Source organism: Salarias fasciatus, chromosome 18 (genome assembly GCF_902148845.1).
Source record: "Salarias fasciatus chromosome 18, fSalaFa1.1, whole genome shotgun sequence".
NCBI classification, from domain to species: Eukaryota; Metazoa; Chordata; class Actinopteri; order Blenniiformes; family Blenniidae; genus Salarias; species Salarias fasciatus.
The window spans coordinates 25,294,695-25,315,814 of NC_043762.1; the positions used below are offsets into that span (position 1 = coordinate 25,294,695).

The 21,120-nt window shown below is 43.1% G+C and overlaps 1 protein-coding gene across 3 annotated transcripts; it reads left to right on the forward strand.

Annotated features, from left to right (window-relative positions):
• Positions 1-1,381: 1,381 nt before the first annotated feature.
• amph (amphiphysin) lies at positions 1,382-20,648 on the forward strand. 3 transcript variants are annotated; one of them, XM_030114499.1, is made up of 21 exons: positions 1,382-1,509; positions 4,000-4,080; positions 4,278-4,332; positions 5,717-5,811; positions 6,333-6,428; positions 6,504-6,611; positions 6,687-6,772; positions 8,238-8,313; positions 8,384-8,466; positions 8,543-8,681; positions 12,431-12,550; positions 12,650-12,733; positions 13,476-13,502; positions 13,598-13,621; positions 14,986-15,234; positions 16,944-16,973; positions 17,770-17,811; positions 19,489-19,539; positions 19,688-19,876; positions 19,970-20,071; positions 20,516-20,648. In XM_030114499.1, the coding sequence occupies exons 1-21, from the start codon at positions 1,441-1,443 to the stop codon at positions 20,618-20,620; spliced, it is 1,911 nt and encodes a 636-aa protein (XP_029970359.1). In that variant the 5' UTR covers positions 1,382-1,440; the 3' UTR covers positions 20,621-20,648. The 3 variants fall into 3 exon arrangements, with proteins under 3 accessions (XP_029970359.1, XP_029970357.1, XP_029970358.1); XM_030114497.1 differs by lacking the exon at positions 16,944-16,973 and having other exon boundaries at positions 6,504-6,772; XM_030114498.1 differs by lacking the exon at positions 16,944-16,973 and having other exon boundaries at positions 6,504-6,772; positions 14,989-15,234.
• Positions 20,649-21,120: the final 472 nt, after the last annotated feature.

Genomic DNA, 21,120 nt, shown 5'->3' on the forward strand with positions numbered 1-21,120 from the left:
GTTGTACACAACTTTGTTTCCATCTTGCGTTACAGACTCTTTTAAGACAGATAATTGAGACTGGCTCAATAAGATATTTAGCCATTGTATCTGTCTGCTGAGTGCTGCCAGAGAGTAACCTGAAACCTTCGCGCTCAGTCGGTGCAGACACACTCAGCTTCGATTCCTCCCATTGAGAAATGTCTCCTCAGTCATGTCAAGTAGAGGATCAACTGATTTCTGCTACCTGATGGCATGTTTTAGTTTTTTTTTAACAGTGAAGGAGCTAAGCGTTAAATCACTGACATTTCAGTTTATTTCTAAAAATCCAAGTAAAATGATTTGAATGTAAACTGGGTGAATTCACTTTTAAATTGTTCAATTAATATATGTTTTTTTAGTTCATGTTGTTGTAACGAGGCAGTACAGTCATACCAATTGATGTTTGGGTTATGTTAATTTTATTTTTGTTGTGATTGACTTCAATTATGAGCAGAATATGGAAATTAGATAACAGGAGCACCACTGAACTCTCTGCTTTATTTTTACTCATTCTGGATAAAGATGAACTTTTCCCACTAGATTTTCTATAATAAGATAAACCATATGGGTTCAAAAAAAAGTACACTATAAACTGAGAGCAAAGGTTCAGTTGGGTATTTTGGATATTATTGGTAGGTAATTGGTAGGTGTGACTGGTTGAAATATCTCAAAAAGCTGACAAAAGTGATGTACGTATTTTGAACAAATCCATATTTTCCTCTGGTTCAAGAGAAGAATCTACAATAAATGGTTTTTGCTGACTCTGGATTTTTTTTTTTTGTCATCCAATATAAAAAGAACTATGACTGTGCTTGAGTTTCCAATCCCATTTAATCTCCTTTAAAAAGAAAAATCTCTGTCCAACAAATGCTTCAGTGTGAAAAATGACTTGACTTATTTGGATAAAAGATTAGTGAAAGATGTTTTTTCTATCTCTGACAAAGCTAAAGAAGTGCTTTTTAAACTTCTTCAGATTAATCTTGTATTTCAGATCTTAGTTCATTTCACTAGCATGTATTCCTCTTGCTTTTTTCAACATCACATGAAATCCTCATCTTTTCTTTGATTGTCGAATCACCACAAATTTATGGACTTCAATATAATTAATCTCAACACTCCAACACATTTTTCTTTAAATTTTTATTTGACTTTAATCCGCATAATAGGGCTCCAGAAATGATGTGTGAAATAAACCGTCAAGCTTGTTTTTAATAACGACTAATATGAGAAATTTGTTGTATTTTCTTTAGCATTTAAAGTATAAATGAAGGTACTGGGACTGTCTGAACTCTCCAATCAGAATCGTGTTGTCACCTCAAGCCACGCCCCCTGGCTCGTCACACTCCCACCCACACACACACACACCCCTCCCCCTCCCGTCACCGTCTCTCTCCGTTAATCTCCCTCTCTGCAGTCATCATGGCGGAAATCAAAACGGGAATATTCGCTAAAAACGTGCAGAAGAGGCTGAACAGAGCGCAGGAGAAGGTAGGAGCCGGGCGGGAGGTGGAGGCGGAGGTGGAGGACAGATGCAGGAGGACGGCGGTGTGTCAGTGTGTGTGTGTGAGAGAGAGAGAGAGCCTGTGTGTGTGTAGCTTGAGGCTGCGGGCCTGTGGAGCGTCCCTTTCCTGCGTGATCAAAATTAAACGCGCACGTGTGATTTTATTAACAGCGGGCTATCGACAGCCTGACGTCATTGCGGTGACGTTAAAATCCGCGCGTGAGAAAGGGGGCAAAATCGAGGGTAAAACTGAGCGCGCGGGTGATTGGCTGAGGGTGTTGGGGGGGTGGAGTGGGGTGGGGGGTATTAACTCCGGCTGTGCCTCGCCGTGACGTCATGTGTGGGGTAAATAAAAGATGTATTCTCGTCTTATATGTACTTGGTTGGTGAGGAGGTGTTTTCCTGCTCCAAGGTCGGTGGCACGAGGAGGCGGGGAAGCCCTGTCTGTGGCGTGATGGCGTCACATGTGACGTCAGATCGGCTACCTGCCGGTATTTATAGGTCGGAGCTGGTGGACTGCCAAACGCACACAGCAACCACCAAGCCAGATTTCACTTTCAGGCAAATTCCGTCCATGTGCCTATATTTAGTGTATGTCATTGAGTGATAAAATGTAATAGATTGAATTACTATATTAGCTTTTTGACAGGGTCATGTACTCAACGTGACTTTGGCACAGACTATCAGAACCTTTCCTGACCTCTGTAAATATTTAAGACTGTCCATGGTGCTGAGAAAATGAGGCCCCTCTGCTCTGCTCAAGTGAAGAGAACTGTCCATGGTTCTGAAATCATGAGGACTGATTAATACTGCTGAAACAATGTCAAGGGATTGTATTCCTGAAATGAAGTGGTTCTGAAACAGTATATCACGCTGTACAGCAGAAGCCATCGGAACTGTCCGTGGTGCTGAAACAAATAGGACTCTCTGTACAGCAGATGGAATAGGAACTGTCCATGGTTCTGAAACAATTAGGACACTATGCAGTGTAAGCAATAGGAACTTTCCATGATGCTGAAACAAGTAAGACACCGTACAGTAGAAGCAATAGGAACTGTCTATAGTTCTAAAACATTGAGGACTGTCTCCTCTGCTAAAATAGAGAACACTAGGACTGTCTGTACTAAGATAACTTAACATAAAATAGCTCTTTATATAGTAATGTGAAAATCCAGCCTGCTGCTCAAATGAAGAGAACTGTCCATGGTGCTATCAGTGAAAGCGATCCACAGGCGTGAAACATTTAGGACTGTTGGTGCTGTCGAACCAATAAGGACTGTCCGGAGTCCTGAAACAGTGAGAACTGTCTATATTGTTGAAACAATAAGGACAATCTGCTCTGCCTAAACCAAGACAGCTGTCCATGGTTCTGAAACATTTAGGATAGTCTGTATTGTAGAAACAACATGAGCTGGCCATGGTATTGAAACACTGATTACCATCTGTACTAACTTAAGATACCATATTATTTATCCCACATGTGGAAACTCTGTGTACTTCTGCGATAAAGAGGACTGTCCATAGTGCTGAAACATTGAAACTGTAGTGCTGATACAGTCAGGACAGTTTGTATTGTGGAAACAATAAAGACTGTCCATAGTCCTGAAATAATGAGAACTGTCTGTACTGCTGAAACAAAAACATCTGTCCAGGTTTGTGAAGCAACGGGAACTGTCCTTGGTCCTGAAGCAATGAAGACGGTCCTTGGTTCTAAAACAGAGTTGGTTGTTGGTGGTTCTCAAACATTGGAGGCTCTTTGGTTCTGAAACAATGATGACGATGATCCATTTTTCAGAAACAGTGTCAACTGTCTGTGCCACTGAGGCAGTTAGGATTGTCTGTAAAGTCAAAACAATGAGGACTGTCCCTGGTACTGAAACAGTGATGATTGTTTTTATTTTTGACCGTGTTGATTGTTCATGGGTCTTAAAAAGTGGGAACCATCTGTGGTCCTGAAATACTGACAATTGCTTGTGTTTTTTTAAACAATGAGGACTGTGGGTCTGAAACATTGATGGTGACAGTCCAAAGTTCTGAGGCAGAAGAACTGCCTATAGTACTGAAACAATACACAGTCCTCCAGATTCTAACTTAAATAATCATTATTTTCATTTTGTGTGTGACTGGTCCTACATTTTCAGGAAATTAAGATGCAGCTAAGATTGCAGAGACAGGGTTAATGTTCGTGAAATCCTGAAATAGTTGAAGTTGTGGGGAACTGAGCTTTAATGAAAATGAAACAATCCAAAAGTGCTATCACAAACGTAGTCCCATGTGTGCATACCACCCTGATTTTCTTATTTTGTAATGTGGGTCCAGATGCACAGCATCCGCTCTTGTAGAGAACAAAATATTGGATGCCATGTTTTATTGGCTGAAGGTAACAAATGTTATTAGCTATGAGGTTTTAATGGGACTCACGAGCCCTGTTAATGTGTTGAATTGCAGCTTTCTTTCTTTTTTATTTTTTTATCCAGGTTCTGCAGAAGCTGGGAAAAGCAGATGAGACCAAAGATGAGCAGTTTGAACAAGTGGTCATCAATTTCAGGAGACAGGAGGTGAGACACATTTCAGCCCTCACTCAGACAATTGTACTTTTTCAAATCTCCACATAGGAACTGTTTCCAAATATATTAAAAAAAAAATCTATTTTCAATAAGAAAGTCTTCTCTCAATCAGTATAAATGAATACAGAATGACTCTGCCTGGTTTGTTATTTTGATGTGTTTCATTAACCATCACTGTATCATGTCAGTCTGAAGGTGCTCGACTGCAGAGGGAGATGAAGGCCTACATGGCTGCTATTAAAGGTACAGTCTTTATTTTTGCTCAGTGTCATTGTGTATAAAAGTAAAACACACATTTCCAACATCTTCATTTTAAGCTAAATTTCATCTGCAATTCCAAAATAGCTGCGTAAAGTGTAATTGAAAAGAAAATAATGTGGGTACGTAATTTTAAACCTTCAATTCTGCTGCTTTCTAGCAGGTTTTGGATTTTTTTTTGGGATGTTATAAATTGCTTTATGAGTTCTTGCTATAAGAAGCACGCATGCCAGATTCTGTCAGCAGTGACAGAATGAGGGAAAAAAAGTGTTAAAATCACCCTCAAAGTGTGTGGGAGCTGAAGAGACCAACTGTTTCAAGTGGCAGTTTCTTTTCACTGCTCAGCTGCTTGTGTTTCTCCGTCACTGGTGGAATCTGTCAGGTGGTGTTGGTGGGTAACAGGTGTGGACTGCAGGCAGGTTAGTGTAGCTCCCAGAATAGGACCGCAGAGTTTCAGAGAGGTTGGAAAAAGCATAGAATCAAACATCAATGTAGCAGTTATGACCCTTTTATGTGATATAATGTAGAGTCAAAGGCTGAAATGAAAGAATGTAATTAACAAATGAAGATTTGTGCTTTTTATTACCAATGAATCATAATAATGTGAATTTATAATGTGAAGAACATGAAAAAGTCCAGAGTTCGACCCGGAGGCTTCCTGTCAGTGGTGCAGTGGTGACTGGAGAAATGGACATACTCTTGATTTCTGCCTTGTTATAAAGCAGAAACATTTAAGATGAATTTATTTAGTGGAAATACATCCATAGTGTTTGTTCATTGTCATATGATTTTAGAATAATTTATGGTTTAGCAGTATCTGCCTCTGATTGGCTCATCGACCCTCATGCAGTAAACAACGATGAAATGAATGAATGACTACTGATCAATCAGAAGCAGGGCGGGCAATGGCTTCATCATCCTGCAGAGAAGAAAACAGGCAATCGTAGATATTGCTGAGTGGTGTGTCTGCTTTCAATCTTTCAAATGCTTGAACTATTTCATATCATATTTGGTTATTCAGTTCAATTCAATTCAGCTTTATTTATGAAGTGCCAATCACAACATAGTCGTTTCTAGACATTTTTACTTTTATTTTCACTTTTATTCACCATTTTAGTTGTGGTTGTTTTTTTTACTATTCCCTTGTTTTAAACTGGGTTTTCCTAAAACCTGTCTTCAGAAAATGTATTGTAATGACTATAATATTAATATTTGTGGTGTGATGGTCAGGCTTGCTGAACTTCAAGATCTATGAGAAAGAAGTCATACTCTCACACTTAAAAAACAGCTGATTGAGTTGGTTGCCCTTAGTGAAAATGCGTTTCCTGTTGTTCGTCAGCTGATCCTTTCATTTCCTTTCATATGGCAGGTATGCAGCAGGCCTCCATCAACTTGACTCAGTCTCTACATGAAGTCTACGAGCCCGACTGGCACGGAAAAGATGACGTGTTGACCATCGGGAAGGTCAGAGTCATGGCGACACTCACAAAGCATGAGAACTTCCAAATGGGCCACGTTTACGGCTGAACAGACATTTTACCTGGACTGCAGCCATGAGACAGGGACGTCAAACACATTTTAGTTCAGGGGTCGTACATAGCTCTATTCTGTTTAGAGTGGCCCAGACTGATCAAAAGTGCTATGATAACCTTTAGATTTAAAATCTAATGTGGCGAAGTCTGTATCATGAATATGTTTATATTTTTCAAAAACCACACAATTACACCAGAAAATGACTAAAATCTCAACATAAAGCCAAAGCTGTGTCATGTTCGCTATTCTTAAGACATTTATTCAAAAAAAAAAAAAAAAAAGAAAGAAATCTGTTTTCTTTGAATTTTCCACTACTTGTTTGGTAGTTTTGCAGCCAGACTGGAGGCTGTTGCAGGCCGTTTTTCGCCCACGGGCCTAATGTTTGACACCCCTCATATAAGAGCTGCAGTATCCTTTAAGGCAGTATGTCTCCATGTCTTCATTTCCTGCAGGAATGTGATGCATTCTGGGAAGACTTCCACAACAAACTGGTGGACTCGACGTTGCTGAACCTGGACGCGTACCTGCAGCAGTTCCCGGACCTCAAGGTGCCGCACGACTCGGTCGGAGACAGTTTGTGTGAGCGTGTTCTTTGTGTGACGAGAGAAACTCTGCTGTTTCAGACTCGTGTGGCCAAAAGAAGTCGCAAGCTCATCGACTACGACAGCGCTCGCCATCACGTAGAAACTTTGCAGGCGTCCGGGATGAAGAATGACCGCAAGATGATGAAGGTGTGCAGGTTTTCCCGTGAAGAGGTCCGGATGTTCTGTGTAAAGCTCATTGTCTGGAATGATTCTCGTTTCCAGGCGGAGGAAGAGTTAAAAAAGGCGCAGAGAGTGTTTGACGAGCTGAACGTCGGCCTCCAGGATGAACTGCCGACTCTCTGGGACAGGTGAGACAGGCTGTGAAACAACACATCCTCCTCCTGAGAAGCACTGATGATCTGCTTTATGCATGTCTGCATGCCGTGGATCAGTCATTGGGGAAAGAAAACTACTCCAGCAGCAGGATAATGTGCCATAATACACCTCATGAGACCTGATTTCAGTCCTTTCAATAATGATCTGATGTCTGGATCAGTTGCAGTTTTCTGTGCGACTGATCTGCAAAGACATTAAACAGTCTGCAGAGGAAACACATTAAGCCACAGTTTTGTGTTTTCTCTTGAAATCGTCACTCTGTATGCAGATGTTTAGAGACATCAGTCCGCCACAGACGCTGCAGTATCAACTCAGGCACAGCGACAAGTGTTTCCAAAATTCAGTTTTATTTTTGATAACTTGTAACACTCAAACCTGAAATGCCACCTCGGCCAGAGAGTTCAAAAAAAGGAGGAAGAAAATAGAAAATACTACAAGGACAAAGTTTTACAGACAACTATTCAGAAAAATAAAAGACTTTCAAATATACATTTAAAAAAGAAATGGAAAAAAGAAAACCCCAAAACACTCATACACTCCTATTGTAAACACAAAGTCACGGAGACATGTTGTGTAGTGAATTTCCTGAAGAAAATATAGTTTAAAAAGAAAAAGTCAAATTCCCTTTTTCCTAAACAAAATCAGTTATTTTGTTTTTCTAAATGAGGCAAAAAAAAATCATATTCAGTAAAATCTAGTGCTGTCGATTTTAATTGCATAAATCGTGATTAATTCATGGAGGGCTGTCAAAGATTGACGTTTTGTAAATCACGATTAATCACAGAATCAAGGTTAGCAGTTGGCAAGGAGACAAAACTGATTTTACTGTCATTGAGACATTGTTTCATCCCTGTGCAGTACAGGTACATTATGGGACATTTTTCCATTCCTGTGCAGCACAGGTGCATTATGGGGCATTTTTTTTGCATTATGAGGATTAGATTCTTCATTTGAAGCTTGAAAATGTTACAGATATCCTCTTGTGGCCATTTATGTTTTGGTGATTTTCTGTGTTGGTTACAAATTCACAAATTGCATGAGTTATGATTAGTTAGTCAATTTTTTTTAATCGATTGACAGCACTAATAAAATCCAAAAGATAATAAAGCTGAATTGGGGATTTTTGCTAAATTCATCATCAAAATACCTGAAATTACAAAAGGGGAACCCCTCAAAGGACAGAAGATGACATGGTTTGTGAGAACATGTGTTTACATCAGGGATGAACTTTCATTCACTTTGATATTATTGTTATTGTGTTTTCATTTATTTCATTTCTATATTTTTCTGCATGTGTTCATCAACCGAGATGACCGCTGATAAACCTGCTGTGACTCTGCACTCTGTACTGTAGAATGTCTCTTTGTGGTGTGAGGACAGTTGTCCACTCACAGCGGTGTGTGTGTGTGTGTGTGTGTGCGTGCGTGTGTCCTGCAGCCGGGTGGGTTTCTACCTCAGCACCTTCAAGAGCGTCACCAGCCTGGAGGCGAAGTTCCACCGGGAGATCTCTCTGGTGAGTTCTGGACTCTGCAGTGTGTGATCCATCGCTCGAGGCGCCGCTGAGGACGTGTGTCTCCTCCCAGGTGTGCCGGGAGCTTTATGAAGTGATGACCAAGCTGGCGGAGCAGCACTCCGACAAGATGTTCACCATCCAGGGAGCTCCCAGGTGGGTGCGGCGAGGCGCCATGACGACACTGAGGAAGGCTCATGGTCTGATTGCTGTTCGCCGGCTCCCCCCTCAGTGACTCCGGACCGCTGCGGCTCGCCAGAACCCCGTCGCCCCCCGAAGACGAGAGCCCGCCCGAGAGCCCGGAGCCCAGCTCCAACCACATGCTGCGACCCGTCTCGCCCGGACCGCCTCGGCCCAAATCCCCCATACAGGTAGCGACCCGGTACCGGCTCAGCCCGCAGCTGGAGGGCGAGCGGCGCCCTGCTTCACCCAACATCTGGACAGAGAGCCAGATCATCTGGCAGAGGATCCAGGAACAGGCTGAGGGAGCGGTCAAATTGTTGATCAATATGTCAGTGATTGATGAAAACGTTAATGTTGATATTGCTAAAAATAGTTGTAATATTGGTGATTATTGGTTATTAATAGGCAGTTATATTGACTGACAGAATAACAATTTGTGATTAAAATTAAATGATATAAATATTGTTAATATTATTGATATGCCAAAATAGTGATGCTTAAAAAAATCTATCTACCTATCTAACTTTCTATTTATCTGTACATACTTAGTAGAAATAGAAATACACAAATCACCCATATATCAGGTTTAACATGTCAGAAAGGAATGGAAAGAAATATCAATGACTGATATTAATAATAATTGGAAACTGGTAATAACAAAAAATGTGTAAACACTAATAATAGTGATTATTAATGATTCAGAGATATTTTTTGTAATTATTTGTGATTGATAACCAGTGTTAGTGATTGAAAACTAACAGTAGTTACAGCTGGGTGAAAGTATTGATGGGTTTTATTAGTGAATACGGGATAATATTTGTTAGGAATAGGAGAGAATCCAATAGATTACAATAAACCTAAGTAGAATAGAGTATATTCTGTTTTGCATCAGAAGCTGAAAATGAATCAGTAAGTAGCTGGATAGGTAAAGTTGTTAGAGACATCACATGCTGTAGAATCAGTGGTGTTAGTTGGTTAGTTAGTTAGTTAGTTAGTTAGTTAGTTAGCGATGGGCGGATGGTTGTGAGCGTTCATGCTGTCTGAGTGTCTGTTGGTCCAGTCGACTGTCTGAACTTCAGTAACTTCCTGTGACTGTTTTTTCTTCGCTGCACACTTTTGTCTGTCACTTGGTGAGTGAACATGTAAACCAGCTCCTGTTTCCGCCTGTGCTCAGTGAATCCAGCAATATATAACACCGCTGCTGTTATATACAGTAGAACCCGATCAAATAAACCCCCCCCCCCCCTCCCCCCGTCCCTCTTTTCCTCTTCTCCCCACTGACGGTCCGACGTCTCCACTGTCAGTGTGAAACCTTTGTTGACGCTGTCAAAAGGTTTTATAGTCTATGTGTCTGTGTCTGTCCGTGTGTGTGTGTGTGTTTGTGTGTGATGTGAAGTCATATAGTGAGTTTCTAGAACACTGGTTCAGCGTTTTCACTGCAGCTTTTTGCTTTTGTGGAAGAGTTTTTAACGAATTGGGCTGAAATGGTGAAGAAGTTGAAGCAGACGGACGTATGGAGAATGGGACATCGATCGATCAGTCGATCTCATCCTAAAGATGAAGGAAAGCAGGTCAAAAGAAGGTCAAAAAAGAGGACGCTTTTCATTAGGACTGTGCCCTTGGGTTTAAAAAAAAAAGAAGAAAAAAAAGCTAAGATGTGCTGTTTCATTCAGTGAACGTCCCTCTGCAGTTCTCTAAAGACTGCAGCTCCTCACAGCTGTTCATCAGGATTGATTACCCTCTTAAAATGAATATTTCATGCAGCAATTTCTCAACACTTGAGGATCTTTTTGTGTGAGCAAGTAGGAAGCTACGCCGACACTGCAAGAGGCTTCTTCATCGTTACAGCTGCACAAAATCTATCAACAATAAGCTAGGTAGTCACACTCTGCACCAGGGGTGTCACACATAAGGCCCGTGGGCCAGCCCAGCCCACAAAAGGCTTAAAAATCCGGTCCTCAAAACCTCATAAAATCTCTGCATGTAGGTTGAGCCACATCAGGTCAGCCTCCACATTCATCTGTGTTCAAGTTCACGTTTCTTCACCTGCAGACCTTCAGTAGATCAGATCAGATCAGAGGCCTTTAAAGGGCACGGCGGACGACTGTTTAGGGACGTTTAGAGTTTCGAGTTGGACTCAATGACGACAACCAGTGTTGTAGAATCTGTCATCCCCGATCATCAGCACAGGAGAATCGACATCTTAAAGATGTTTATTCGAGTATCAGGTCACGGCGATGACTCCTGGTGCTGCAACATGTATCGACCCGATCATGTGCTGAAGAACCCACCTGACCCGTCCAAACTACTGAAACTGTGGAGTTTTGTATCGTGTGTGTTGGTTCGATGACCGTTACTATTGATAAATCTACATGTTGTACTAATGATGGCTCATGAAATACAGACATCCAAATGAAAATGTGGTCGACCAGGAAAAATCTGTGAAACTGTGAATGTAGAATATGTTCAAATCCGTTCAGACCACTTTGTTCTTTGGATGGTTGGTGAGAAACTTGAGGTCCAGGCTGATCTTAGTGTCAACAGTTTGATGTTAGTTATGTTTCCTGGAAATGTTGAGTCAAAGTTGTAGTTAATCTCACTTTATGAAGCCTCGTTTACACGACAACGTTTTCAAGTTAAAAACACTTTTGTTGCGTTTCGGGTGTCTCTTTACACCAAAACAGATCTGGGGTCACTGAAAGCACAACTTTTTGAAAATGCTAAAAGTCCATCTCCATGGGAACGGGGGAAAACATAACTTTTTGAAAATGCTAAGACTCCGTCTCCATGGAAACAGGGGAAAACGTAACTTTTTGAAAATGCTAAGACTTCGTCTCTGTCTCAATGGAAACCAGTGAAAACACAACTTTTTGAAAACACTACTTTTTTAAAAAAACGCTCTGACTCTGTCTCCATGGAAACGGGGGAAGACAACTTTTTGAAAATGCTCCCTCTTCATTGAAACAGGAAAACACTATTTCTGCACTCGGGCGAGTAGGCGTCCAGTGTTAATTTTTATAGCGTCTTTTTTTCTATGTGGTTTCCTTCTAAAAAACTAACAAGAGCGCCAACCTGTGGCCTGGCGTGCTCATGGCGTCGCTTTCAGCAAGTATTTCTGCATAAACGGATTTTGTCCTCAAGACGCTGCTGTAGAAACGCAAAACTTTTCTGAAACCTGAAACGTTGTGATGTAAACGAGGGCTGCGGATTAACTCCTGATCAGATTAACGAGCCTCAATGCACCGTCTGATGGAGTAAAGTGGTGTGAAATGACTGCATTAGCCTCCTGAATAAAGTGCTGGGATTAGATTTTACTGTGAAAAGACGTCATCACGGGCTCTTCAGACTAAATTTTCTGATTTTGGGTTCTCTCCCACGTATTTATTTATTTATTTATATATTACAGTATTTCATGTTGAGTTAAATGCAATAATGGTTTCACATTTTGTATTTTTTTGAGTCTTTCCAACACCTCAGAGAAATTCTACCTAGAATTAACAGTGAAAAGTCACAATATCTTGACTTTGACGTCACTGATGTTCTTAAATCTAACCATTCGGTAAAAATGTGTAGAGCTACTTGCATTCACCTCGGAAAACTGCCGCTCACTCACAGGATCCTTTTTTTTTGTTTCAAAAAGACTAATTATTCAAAACAGAATCAGAATTTGTTAAGTAATTCCACTCATTTGTCCTCATCCGTGACAGGATGAATGGATGAATGCCCTCCTGCTTTTACAGTCATTTATGTTGTGTCTCTCTGAACTGAAATGTGTGTTTTGTGTGTTGCTGTCTCCCAGTGGGGTCATGAGGATGAACTGGGCTCTGGTGTGGATGGCAGCAGTCATTACACAGAGCCGCTGGGTGTGGATGTGTTTCTTTACTGCGACGCCGCCGCTTTCAGCCTAAAGCTAACATCCCATTGTGCGTCTCGGCAGCTGAAAAAGGGACCGCCGGTCCCGCCGCCGCCGAAGGTCACGCCCACCAAGGAGGTGGCAGAGGAGCAGATCATCGATCTGTTCGGAGGAGAGTTTCTCCCGGCGCCTTCTCCGTCTCAGGTGAGATTCACACACTCGCACTCACACTCACACACACACAGAGGGACGCTATGGGCTCTGCGGCGTCCTCACCCGCTCACTCTTCTACTTCGTCCGCAGCCCAACGAGCGACCCGGAGAATCCCTTCTCGATCTCGACTTCGATGCTTTCCAGCCGGATGAAAGCGTCTCGCCGATCCCACAGGTTTCCTCAGCAGCGGCTCAGAGATCAAACTGCTCCCACGCAAATACAGACCATCAGGAGCCACTTTAGATTCAATACAAGTGAAATTTCAGAACGTTTGAGACGCTGTGGAGAGATCAAAGATATTACTAGAATATTTGTATGATGTAATCGATAAAATACTATTGTGGTTGAAAATAAGTGCATTTTGTTCCACTTTCATTTTGTTCTGTGTTAAAAAAAAGGAAGAGATTCAGAAAAGATTTCAAGACGTAAGAAGAGTCCAGAAATTAAAGTCACACTGAGTAACGTCCCAGTCAACAACGTTTCAAATAAAAATGCATTGAGACACTGAAAACGCTGTAGTTAGCATGTAGGGCCACTAGTAGGTGCTGTTCTTATGGAATAAAACCACCAATGTGTGCAGCAGAGAACAGGAGAGTGAAATGGAAAGCTACAAAATCTGGAAAAAATAATTAATATCGTTCAAAAACAGCTGAAAGTCTGAGTGTGCCCTCATAGCTCATCTTCAGTTATCAACATTGCTCCCGTTTTCTGAAGCACAAACCTTTAATGGATCAGGATTTCATGACCTGCAAACTAAAGATATTGAACTATGACTCAAAGAAGTATTAAGATTTTTATGATCCTGCAGAAGGAAGGGGCAAATGAACTCTCATCCCCAAATCAAACCATCACCCTCATAAAAAATCTGTTATTCATGATTTCAGTCGGCTAACGGCTTGTTGTGTGTGCTTTTCAGACTGCGGTACCCTGGGATATGTGGTCGGTGAGTTTCTTCTTCTGTCTGTTCATAAAACGTCTATTTACTCAACAAATCAGCGGCGGTCCAGACACTCATGACACATCTGTTGTCTCTTAAAGGCGAATTCCCAAGCGGCTCAGCCTGTAAGTACATGCGTCATTCATTCATTCATTCATTCATATTTCAAAGAATGTTTCTTCTGCGTCACGTCACGATGTTGATGCGATCATTCACTTCATTCACCTTCAGCCAGGACTGTTTGCACAAAGACAACGCTGCTCTACTCCTGTCTTTGAAAAAAATAGTTTGTTTTCTCCTAGTGTGTTTGTGCTGTTCATCCTTTGGTTCTAGTTAGATTATCTGTATTTTCTTAGTCTCATATCGGCTTGTGTTTAACACCCCTGGTGAAAGTGACAAAATCAGAATTTACTTTCATATATGATATTTATAGCTGTTGCCGCTCCTGAGCTCCACATTTAGCACGTTAATGGCTGCATCAAAGACATAATTTGATATATTTCAAGACTGCATTGATGTTTCCTGTTAGAAAGTCCATTAGAGCTGAGACAATGTGATTTAGTTCCTAAATGACATTGTCTCAGCATCGTAGAGTGAAGTGAGCGAGCCAGCTCCACCACAGCTCCACTCCAAACCTTTAAAAAGAGCACAGAGAGTGTTTTTCCTTCTGGTGGAGATTCGGTAAAAACAGTACAGAAACATTCATGATTCGGCCGATTAAGACGGCAGCAGCTGTAAACCGTTTTAGATCAACTGGATGTTTTTGTTTACTTCAGGCTGTGGTGAAAACTTCCCACGTTAACGGGTTGTTGGGCTTTACAGTTAAATGCATTTCACTTTTAAATTGTTGAGTAGACCCATATATGCCAGATGAGGGTATTTTACTCATTGCACGCAGAAATCCTCCTTTCTTCACTGCTTCCTGTAGAAAATAACTTGTGACACCGACATTCCCTCCAGGGATCTAAAACATACCTGACATTTACTGATAGAAAGAGAGACGCACGCGTCCCGGATGTCCTGCTGATCATGTCTCCAGGAGAACAGCGCCCTCTGCCCTTCAGGTTACATTTAATCCCATCACTGTTTAATTTTACTCAGCTAAATTGAAATAATCTGCGTCCTTATAATCTCCTTCTATCCTGTTGATTTAGTTGTGTATGTTTTGGGTTTTTGTGAGCATTTCATTGCTAGAAAGTTCATGTGTAGTATTTAAAAGGTGTGTATGCTATGTGTCTGCAACATCACAGTTTCAGTTTCAGTCTGAGCTTTGTCTTGTTTCAGTCTTTCAAAAATGACAAAATACAAAAAGAAAACAGAAAAAGTGGAATGTGCACACAAACCATGATCAGTGTGTCTTTGTGCGAGCGGTCTCTGGGTTTTAACACGACTCGTGTCTTTGTCTGAAACACACTCTCAGACGTTTCGGTCACTCTGCGCTGTGTGTGAGGGGGTCGGGCCGTTAACCTTCATCCCTGCCTTTTCCAAGCAGGCGGCAGACGGCGGCTTCGTGGCCGATTGGTCCGCCGACTTCGGCTCAATGTCGGCCAACGGCGACGCCGCCGCCTCAGGAGCCGAGGCCCCGGCCGCCCCCGGGTCTCCTTCCGCAGGGCCGGAGGCGGCGCAGGCGGAGGTGGAGGGCGGAGCTCAGAGCTGGCCCCAGGCAGAAGGCCGGCAGCCGGGTGGAGACACAGCCTCACCCACCGAGGACAGCGAAGCCCCGGCGGCTGAGGAAGAGGTTAGCGGCTGGGACTCTCAGACTCACTTCAACCCTCGTTTCCCCGAGACGCCCGGCGATGAAGACGAGGCAGATTCAGAGGGAGGGGTGGAGGGGCGGGAGGACCGCAGAAAGTCCACGCCGGGCCTGGTGTTCACCAACGAGTTCGGGGAAGAGATCGAGGACAGCACAGAGGACAGACGAGACATCTGGTCCAGGTCTCCAGACGGGTCCGGCTCCGAGTACGAGACCGCCGAGGAGTGGGGTGACGGGGGTCAGGGCGGGGGCTGGGTGAGCGCTGATGATGAACCGTCCCCGGCGAATGCCTCAGAGGAGCAGCGAGCAGCTGATCAGCAATCAGGAGAACCAGGCTCACCGCCGGGAGGTGCAGAGAACTTTCCCTCTGAGCCACAGGCAGTGGGTGCGTTCGATTCAGATCCCTTTGCTGAAACGCAAGGAGGAGGTGCGTTTGATTCAGATCCCTTTGCTGAAACGCAAGGAGGAGGTGCGTTTGATTCAGATCCTTTTGCTGAAACCCAGTCAGGGGGTGCGCTTGATATGGTTTCTAAAACTGAAACACATGTAGTAGGTGCGTTTGATTCAGATCCGTTTGCTGAAACTCAGGGAGGGGGTGTGTTTGATTCTGTTCCTGCAACTGAAACTCAAACAGGAGGTGCGTTTGATTCAGATCCATTTGCTGAAACTCAAACAGGAGGTGCGTTTGATTCAGATCCGTTTGCTGAAACTCAGGGAGGAGGTATGTTTGATTCTATTCCTGTAGCTGAAACACAGAGTGAGGGTGTGTTTGATTCAGTTACGACAGATGACACAGTGGGAGGAGACAAACTCCAAATCGATTCTTTCACTGAAACAAAACAAGGAGGTGCATTTGATTCCGATCCTTTTGCTGAAACAACGGGAGTAGGTGCGTTTGATTCTGATCCTTTTGCTGAAACAGCGGGAGTAGGTGCGTTTGATTCTGATCCTTTTGCTGAAACAAAAGAAGGAGGTGCGTTTGATTCCGATCCCTTTGCTCAGCCTGAGTCTGGAGGGGGTGGGTTTGAGTCGGACCCGTTTGCTGAGACCTCGGGTGGAGGTGGGGTTACTTCGGGGAGTGGGTGGGACGCGGACCCTTTTGCTAACAGTTTCCCAGCAGCCTCTCCGGGGATTGAGGGTTCCGCCTCCAGCGCCACCTCCTGGCAGGAGGTGAGCGCCAGCGGTGGCTTCGACTCGTCTGTCACTCCACAAAACTCTGCGTCCGTCAGCGGAACGACAGCAGAAGAAAAAAAAGGAGCAAACATTCCCAGAATTCACAGGGAGCCAGAAAATTCGGACATGTCCGAAGACGAGGCTGCGAACCGGAGAATGGGAAAGTTGTACCAAGAGATAGATACAGAAAAGGAAGAGGTACTCGACTTCCTCAGATCTCCAGTTTGGTAGACTAGCTTAGAGTAGACTAGAAGTTAACTAATAAAAAGAAAAAAAGAAAAAATCCCCTTCCTCAAACTGAGAAACTGAGTGAAACAACCATCCCAAACCTGGATCCTAGCCTGAGCTCCTCCTCCTCCTCCTCCTCCTTCTCTTGCCTGCTCCCACATCTGAATGTCCTCCACTCATTCACTCCATAGTGACACTCATCTCCAGTCCAGTCCGTCATGTCAGATTATCTGAGCCTGGACCTAATCATGGCCTCCGATGCTAATCTGTGTGTCTAATCTAATCTAATTCAGGTGACCAATGCCTTTAATGGATTTTCTCAGGTAATATTTTTTCTCTTTAAGGAGTTAAACACACCTACTACTTGCACTTTATGAAACACGGAGATAATCTCCTGGCAGATGAAAAGTCAGGTTTCCTGATTCTTCAGTAGCAGACAGTTTAATCTGAGAAGACTTCCAAGAAAGTCACCAATGAAAGGCGAAGTGGAACCTGTGAGTCCAGACAGTCCGTAGCTGACAATGTTTACATGACAACGTTTTCAAAATGATGTCTGTTTACACAGAAACAGCAAAAATGCCGAAAATAATGTAATCACCTTTTAAACTGTTTACCAGAGCCGTGGTGCACAAAAGAAACAAAGAGAGAGAAAAAAAGTTTCAAGCATTTTAGAAATTTGTGAAAATTATGTTTAATTAAAAAAAGGAAAATGTGATTCTATGACATGTTCTAACATAAATTTGCCAAATTCATAAACAATAAAACAAAGAATGAGGATAGTTCAAATGTAATCTGTTGTAATTTAATCAATAACGCACAAAAGTTCTCGTCCAGGACGAACTGAGCAGCTTTCAGCAGCTTCCCGGCAGACAGGAGGACAGAGCAGAGGTTTACAGACTCCTAACAGCATGCTAGCTTGACCCAGACCCTCAGAAGCCTCAGGATCCCGCTCTGCTGTCCAGATGCCTCCTCTCAATATTTCCCACTCTCCCCACTTCTGAAGTTTTAAAAAAATGTTGAGCCCTTTTCTCCACAAATGATCTTCACTGTGTTTTTCTGCTTCCTGGTTGTCAGGCGTGAACTTCTTTTTTTTCCCCCTTGAAACATGCAAACTCAAAGGATGCAGCTGGTCCCTCATTTTTTGCTGATTTCGATAAGATGGTGAGTCCTGAACCCTTCTGATCTCTATTTCTCCACCTGTCTGGTACCTAGACGAACATGTATGCCTCTTAGATCCTTGAAGGTCCTGATTTTCATCCTGAAACCGATAACAGTTGATGCAGAATGTCAGGAACCAGCGTGGTGGGATGCTCTTCCTGCTTTGGACTTGACTTGGCTGTTTGTTTGTGAAAGAACGATGCAAACAGCGACTCGGCTGCAGCTCCAGCAGCTCCGGCAGCCCCCGAGGCTCCAACAGAAGCCGCCGAGGGCCCGGACAAAGCTCCGACTCCCCCTGCCGGAGGGGAGGGGGCCGAGCCTCAGCTGTCTCCTGCTGCTGAGGAGCCCGAAGCTGCTCCTGCTGTGGGTGGAGAGGTGGAGGAGGCTGCAGCGCCACCTGCTGACGAAGAGGAGCAACCTGCCGCTCCTCCTGCTGCGGAGGAAGAGCAGGAGAAGACTTCAGACAGCCCCAAGGAGGAGACGCCCGCCGTGAGTCCACATGCTGCTCCACCTGCCTGCAAGGAACCATCATCACCTTCACCTTCATCATCATCATCACCTTCACCTTCATCATCATCATCACCTTCACCTTCATCATTGTTATGATTTTTTCACTTTCATCACTGCCATCCTCATCTTTATTTTTTCCATCATCACGATGTGGTCATCGTAATTTACACTTTCATTCTCATCATCATCATCATCATCATCTTCATCCTCATCATCATCATCATCTTCATCCTCATCAGCTTGTGGATCATCCTCACAGTCATCATCATCATTACCATCATCATCGTCATCGTCATCTAGTTGATCATTGTCTCTGTCTTCATCGCCATCGTTCTTGAGCTTCTTATATAATCATCATCATCATCATCATCATCCTCATCATCACTACCATCATTAACATCTTATATATGGACTGCATCATCTTCATCGTCAGTATCATCGTCTCCATCATCATCATCATTATTATCATAGATCACCTTTATCATTACTGGTCTCATCATCATCATCATCATCATCATCATCATCATCATCATCATCGTCCCTGCTGTTATCATTTAGTTAAAATACTCTTGAGCCTTTTAGCTTGATATTTTGTTATTTGATGGTTTCTTTACTCCTGATTTTCTCTCCAAAGACGACGGCTGGATCTCCAGAATCTGAGAAGCCAGAGGTCGGTGAACTGTTGATGTCCTGCATTTATCTACTTTTGTTCTACTTTTGTTCTTATCTGTTGAAATTGAACTCAGATGGTAAATAAAGTGAAGGAACTCTCCTGAGCAGATTTGTGAACAGATGTGGGTTTTGGACAGGTTTTGGTTGGTTCATACAGATTTTGGTTGGTTTATGCTGATTTTGTTTTATTGTGATTTTGGGTTTGGCTTATACTTCCTTTTGACAAGTGTTGAACTGATTTTCAGCTCTGCAGCTGTTGTTCAAGCATCTTGTTTCCTGGACATAGAGCTCCTTTATGAGGCTTTGTGTTTATGTTCTAAGTTTAATTTACTTTCCCCCAAAAAAGTGTGACATCTGATGCTCTGTTTAGAAAAAAAATATTCTTGTAAACTGATATATAATGAATCTCTTCCTCACTACGTTTTGTTTATTGATGGTTTATTTTCCTGTGATCTGCTGCCTTGGTTCTCCATTGATACTGTAAATATCTGTACTCAGGTTCCTGCTGCTGAAGAACCCAAATCGCCTCCTGCTCAGCCAGTCCCTTCAGTACGTATGAATCGTTCAGGATAGAGGTTAAGGTTTACGACTCAAACAAAAGTATAGAAAAGTTTTTATCATTTCGGTGTAATAGGTTTTGTCATGGCGCTCCTGCTAAACATGCTAAGCGTTTGTGGTTTATCCTCACCGTCTGCAGGAAAACATGCCGATCCCCTCGGTGGTGATCGAACCCGCTTCGAGCAACGAGGGTGATGACGACCGCGACGCTGACATAATCTCTCCCACGACCGTCAGCGACAACGGCGTGACGGCCGCCAGCCAGCCCATGAAGCACATGACTCCGTCTGGGGGGGTGACGGGGCTTCCTGATGACTTCCTGTATAAGGTGGGCGTTCTGTCCGAGTGGTCAAAAACCAGCAGCTTTGTGTGTGTGTGTGTGTGTGTGTGTGTGTGCTGACGGTGTTGGTCTCTCCTGCAGGTGGAAACCATGCACGACTTCGAGGCGGCAAATGACGATGAGCTGGAGCTGAAGAGAGGCGATGTGGTGTTAGTGGTTCCCACCGCTTCAGCAGAGGACCAGGTGAGAGCCGCTGGGTTCAAGCAGCAGAAGCAAAAATCAGCCACAATTATTAAAGCTTTGTTAAAAAGGCTTTAAAAAAGTGGCCATGAGATGCAGCATGGATCATTCCTTCTGATCTATCTGAAAAGGCAAGCCAGATACGATCAATCCAAAATATTGTAGAACCTGATATGGAAATTACTGAAGGCTGATAACCAATCAGAAGAGGCTGATTGTTTCGTCTTTTTACATTTCAGCAAAAAAAAAACCATCACTGTGTTTCAGGCGGAATTCAGAGACAGGATCTTCTCAATGCACCGATCTCATAAATGTTGTCAAAACATCCATATGTCAAAAACTATAGCTGGTAGAAAAACATAACGTTGTGATGGAAGGTCATCGGGGTTCCTTGGCGATGTGAAAGGCTCCTAACAGGGTGAGTGTGTGTTTGTGTTGCTTGTCCAGGACGCCGGCTGGCTCACGGGCGTGAAGGAAAGTGAGTGGCTGACCCTCGGCGTGAACGCTCACAGAGGACTTTTCCCAGAAAATTTCATCCAGCGTTTGGAGTAAAGAATTCCTGCTTCTGCTGGAAGAAGAAGAAGAAGAAGAAGAAGAAGAAGAAGAAGAAGAAGAAAAAACCATAAAGGAGTAGAATCCTGAGAAATGAGTGGAAGCCATCCAGCCAGCATGTAGCCAAACCCACTCCCAGTGAAAAGACCCAATGAGCTGCTGCCGCTGCGAGCCGAACGTCACGAGGCTGAAACTCCGCCCCAGGTACCAGTCACAGTAGTACTCTCCCCAGCATTACTAATCATTTACAAGCATGACGTGATTAGTATGTCCTCCCCTGTCCGGATGTCAGATATGTTTATTTCCTTGAATAAAAGAAGAAAAAAAAAGGGATGTTTCTGAGGGCTACAAACAAAAAAGAAAGACTAAACTGTATCTACTTTGCACCAAGTGTGTTGTAACAATTCTGTTGCTCTGCTGTGGAATATACCAGAATCTGTAGTGCTGTGAAATATTTAAATGTTACTGAGTGTCACATGAAACTCTGGAGTTTATTTTTT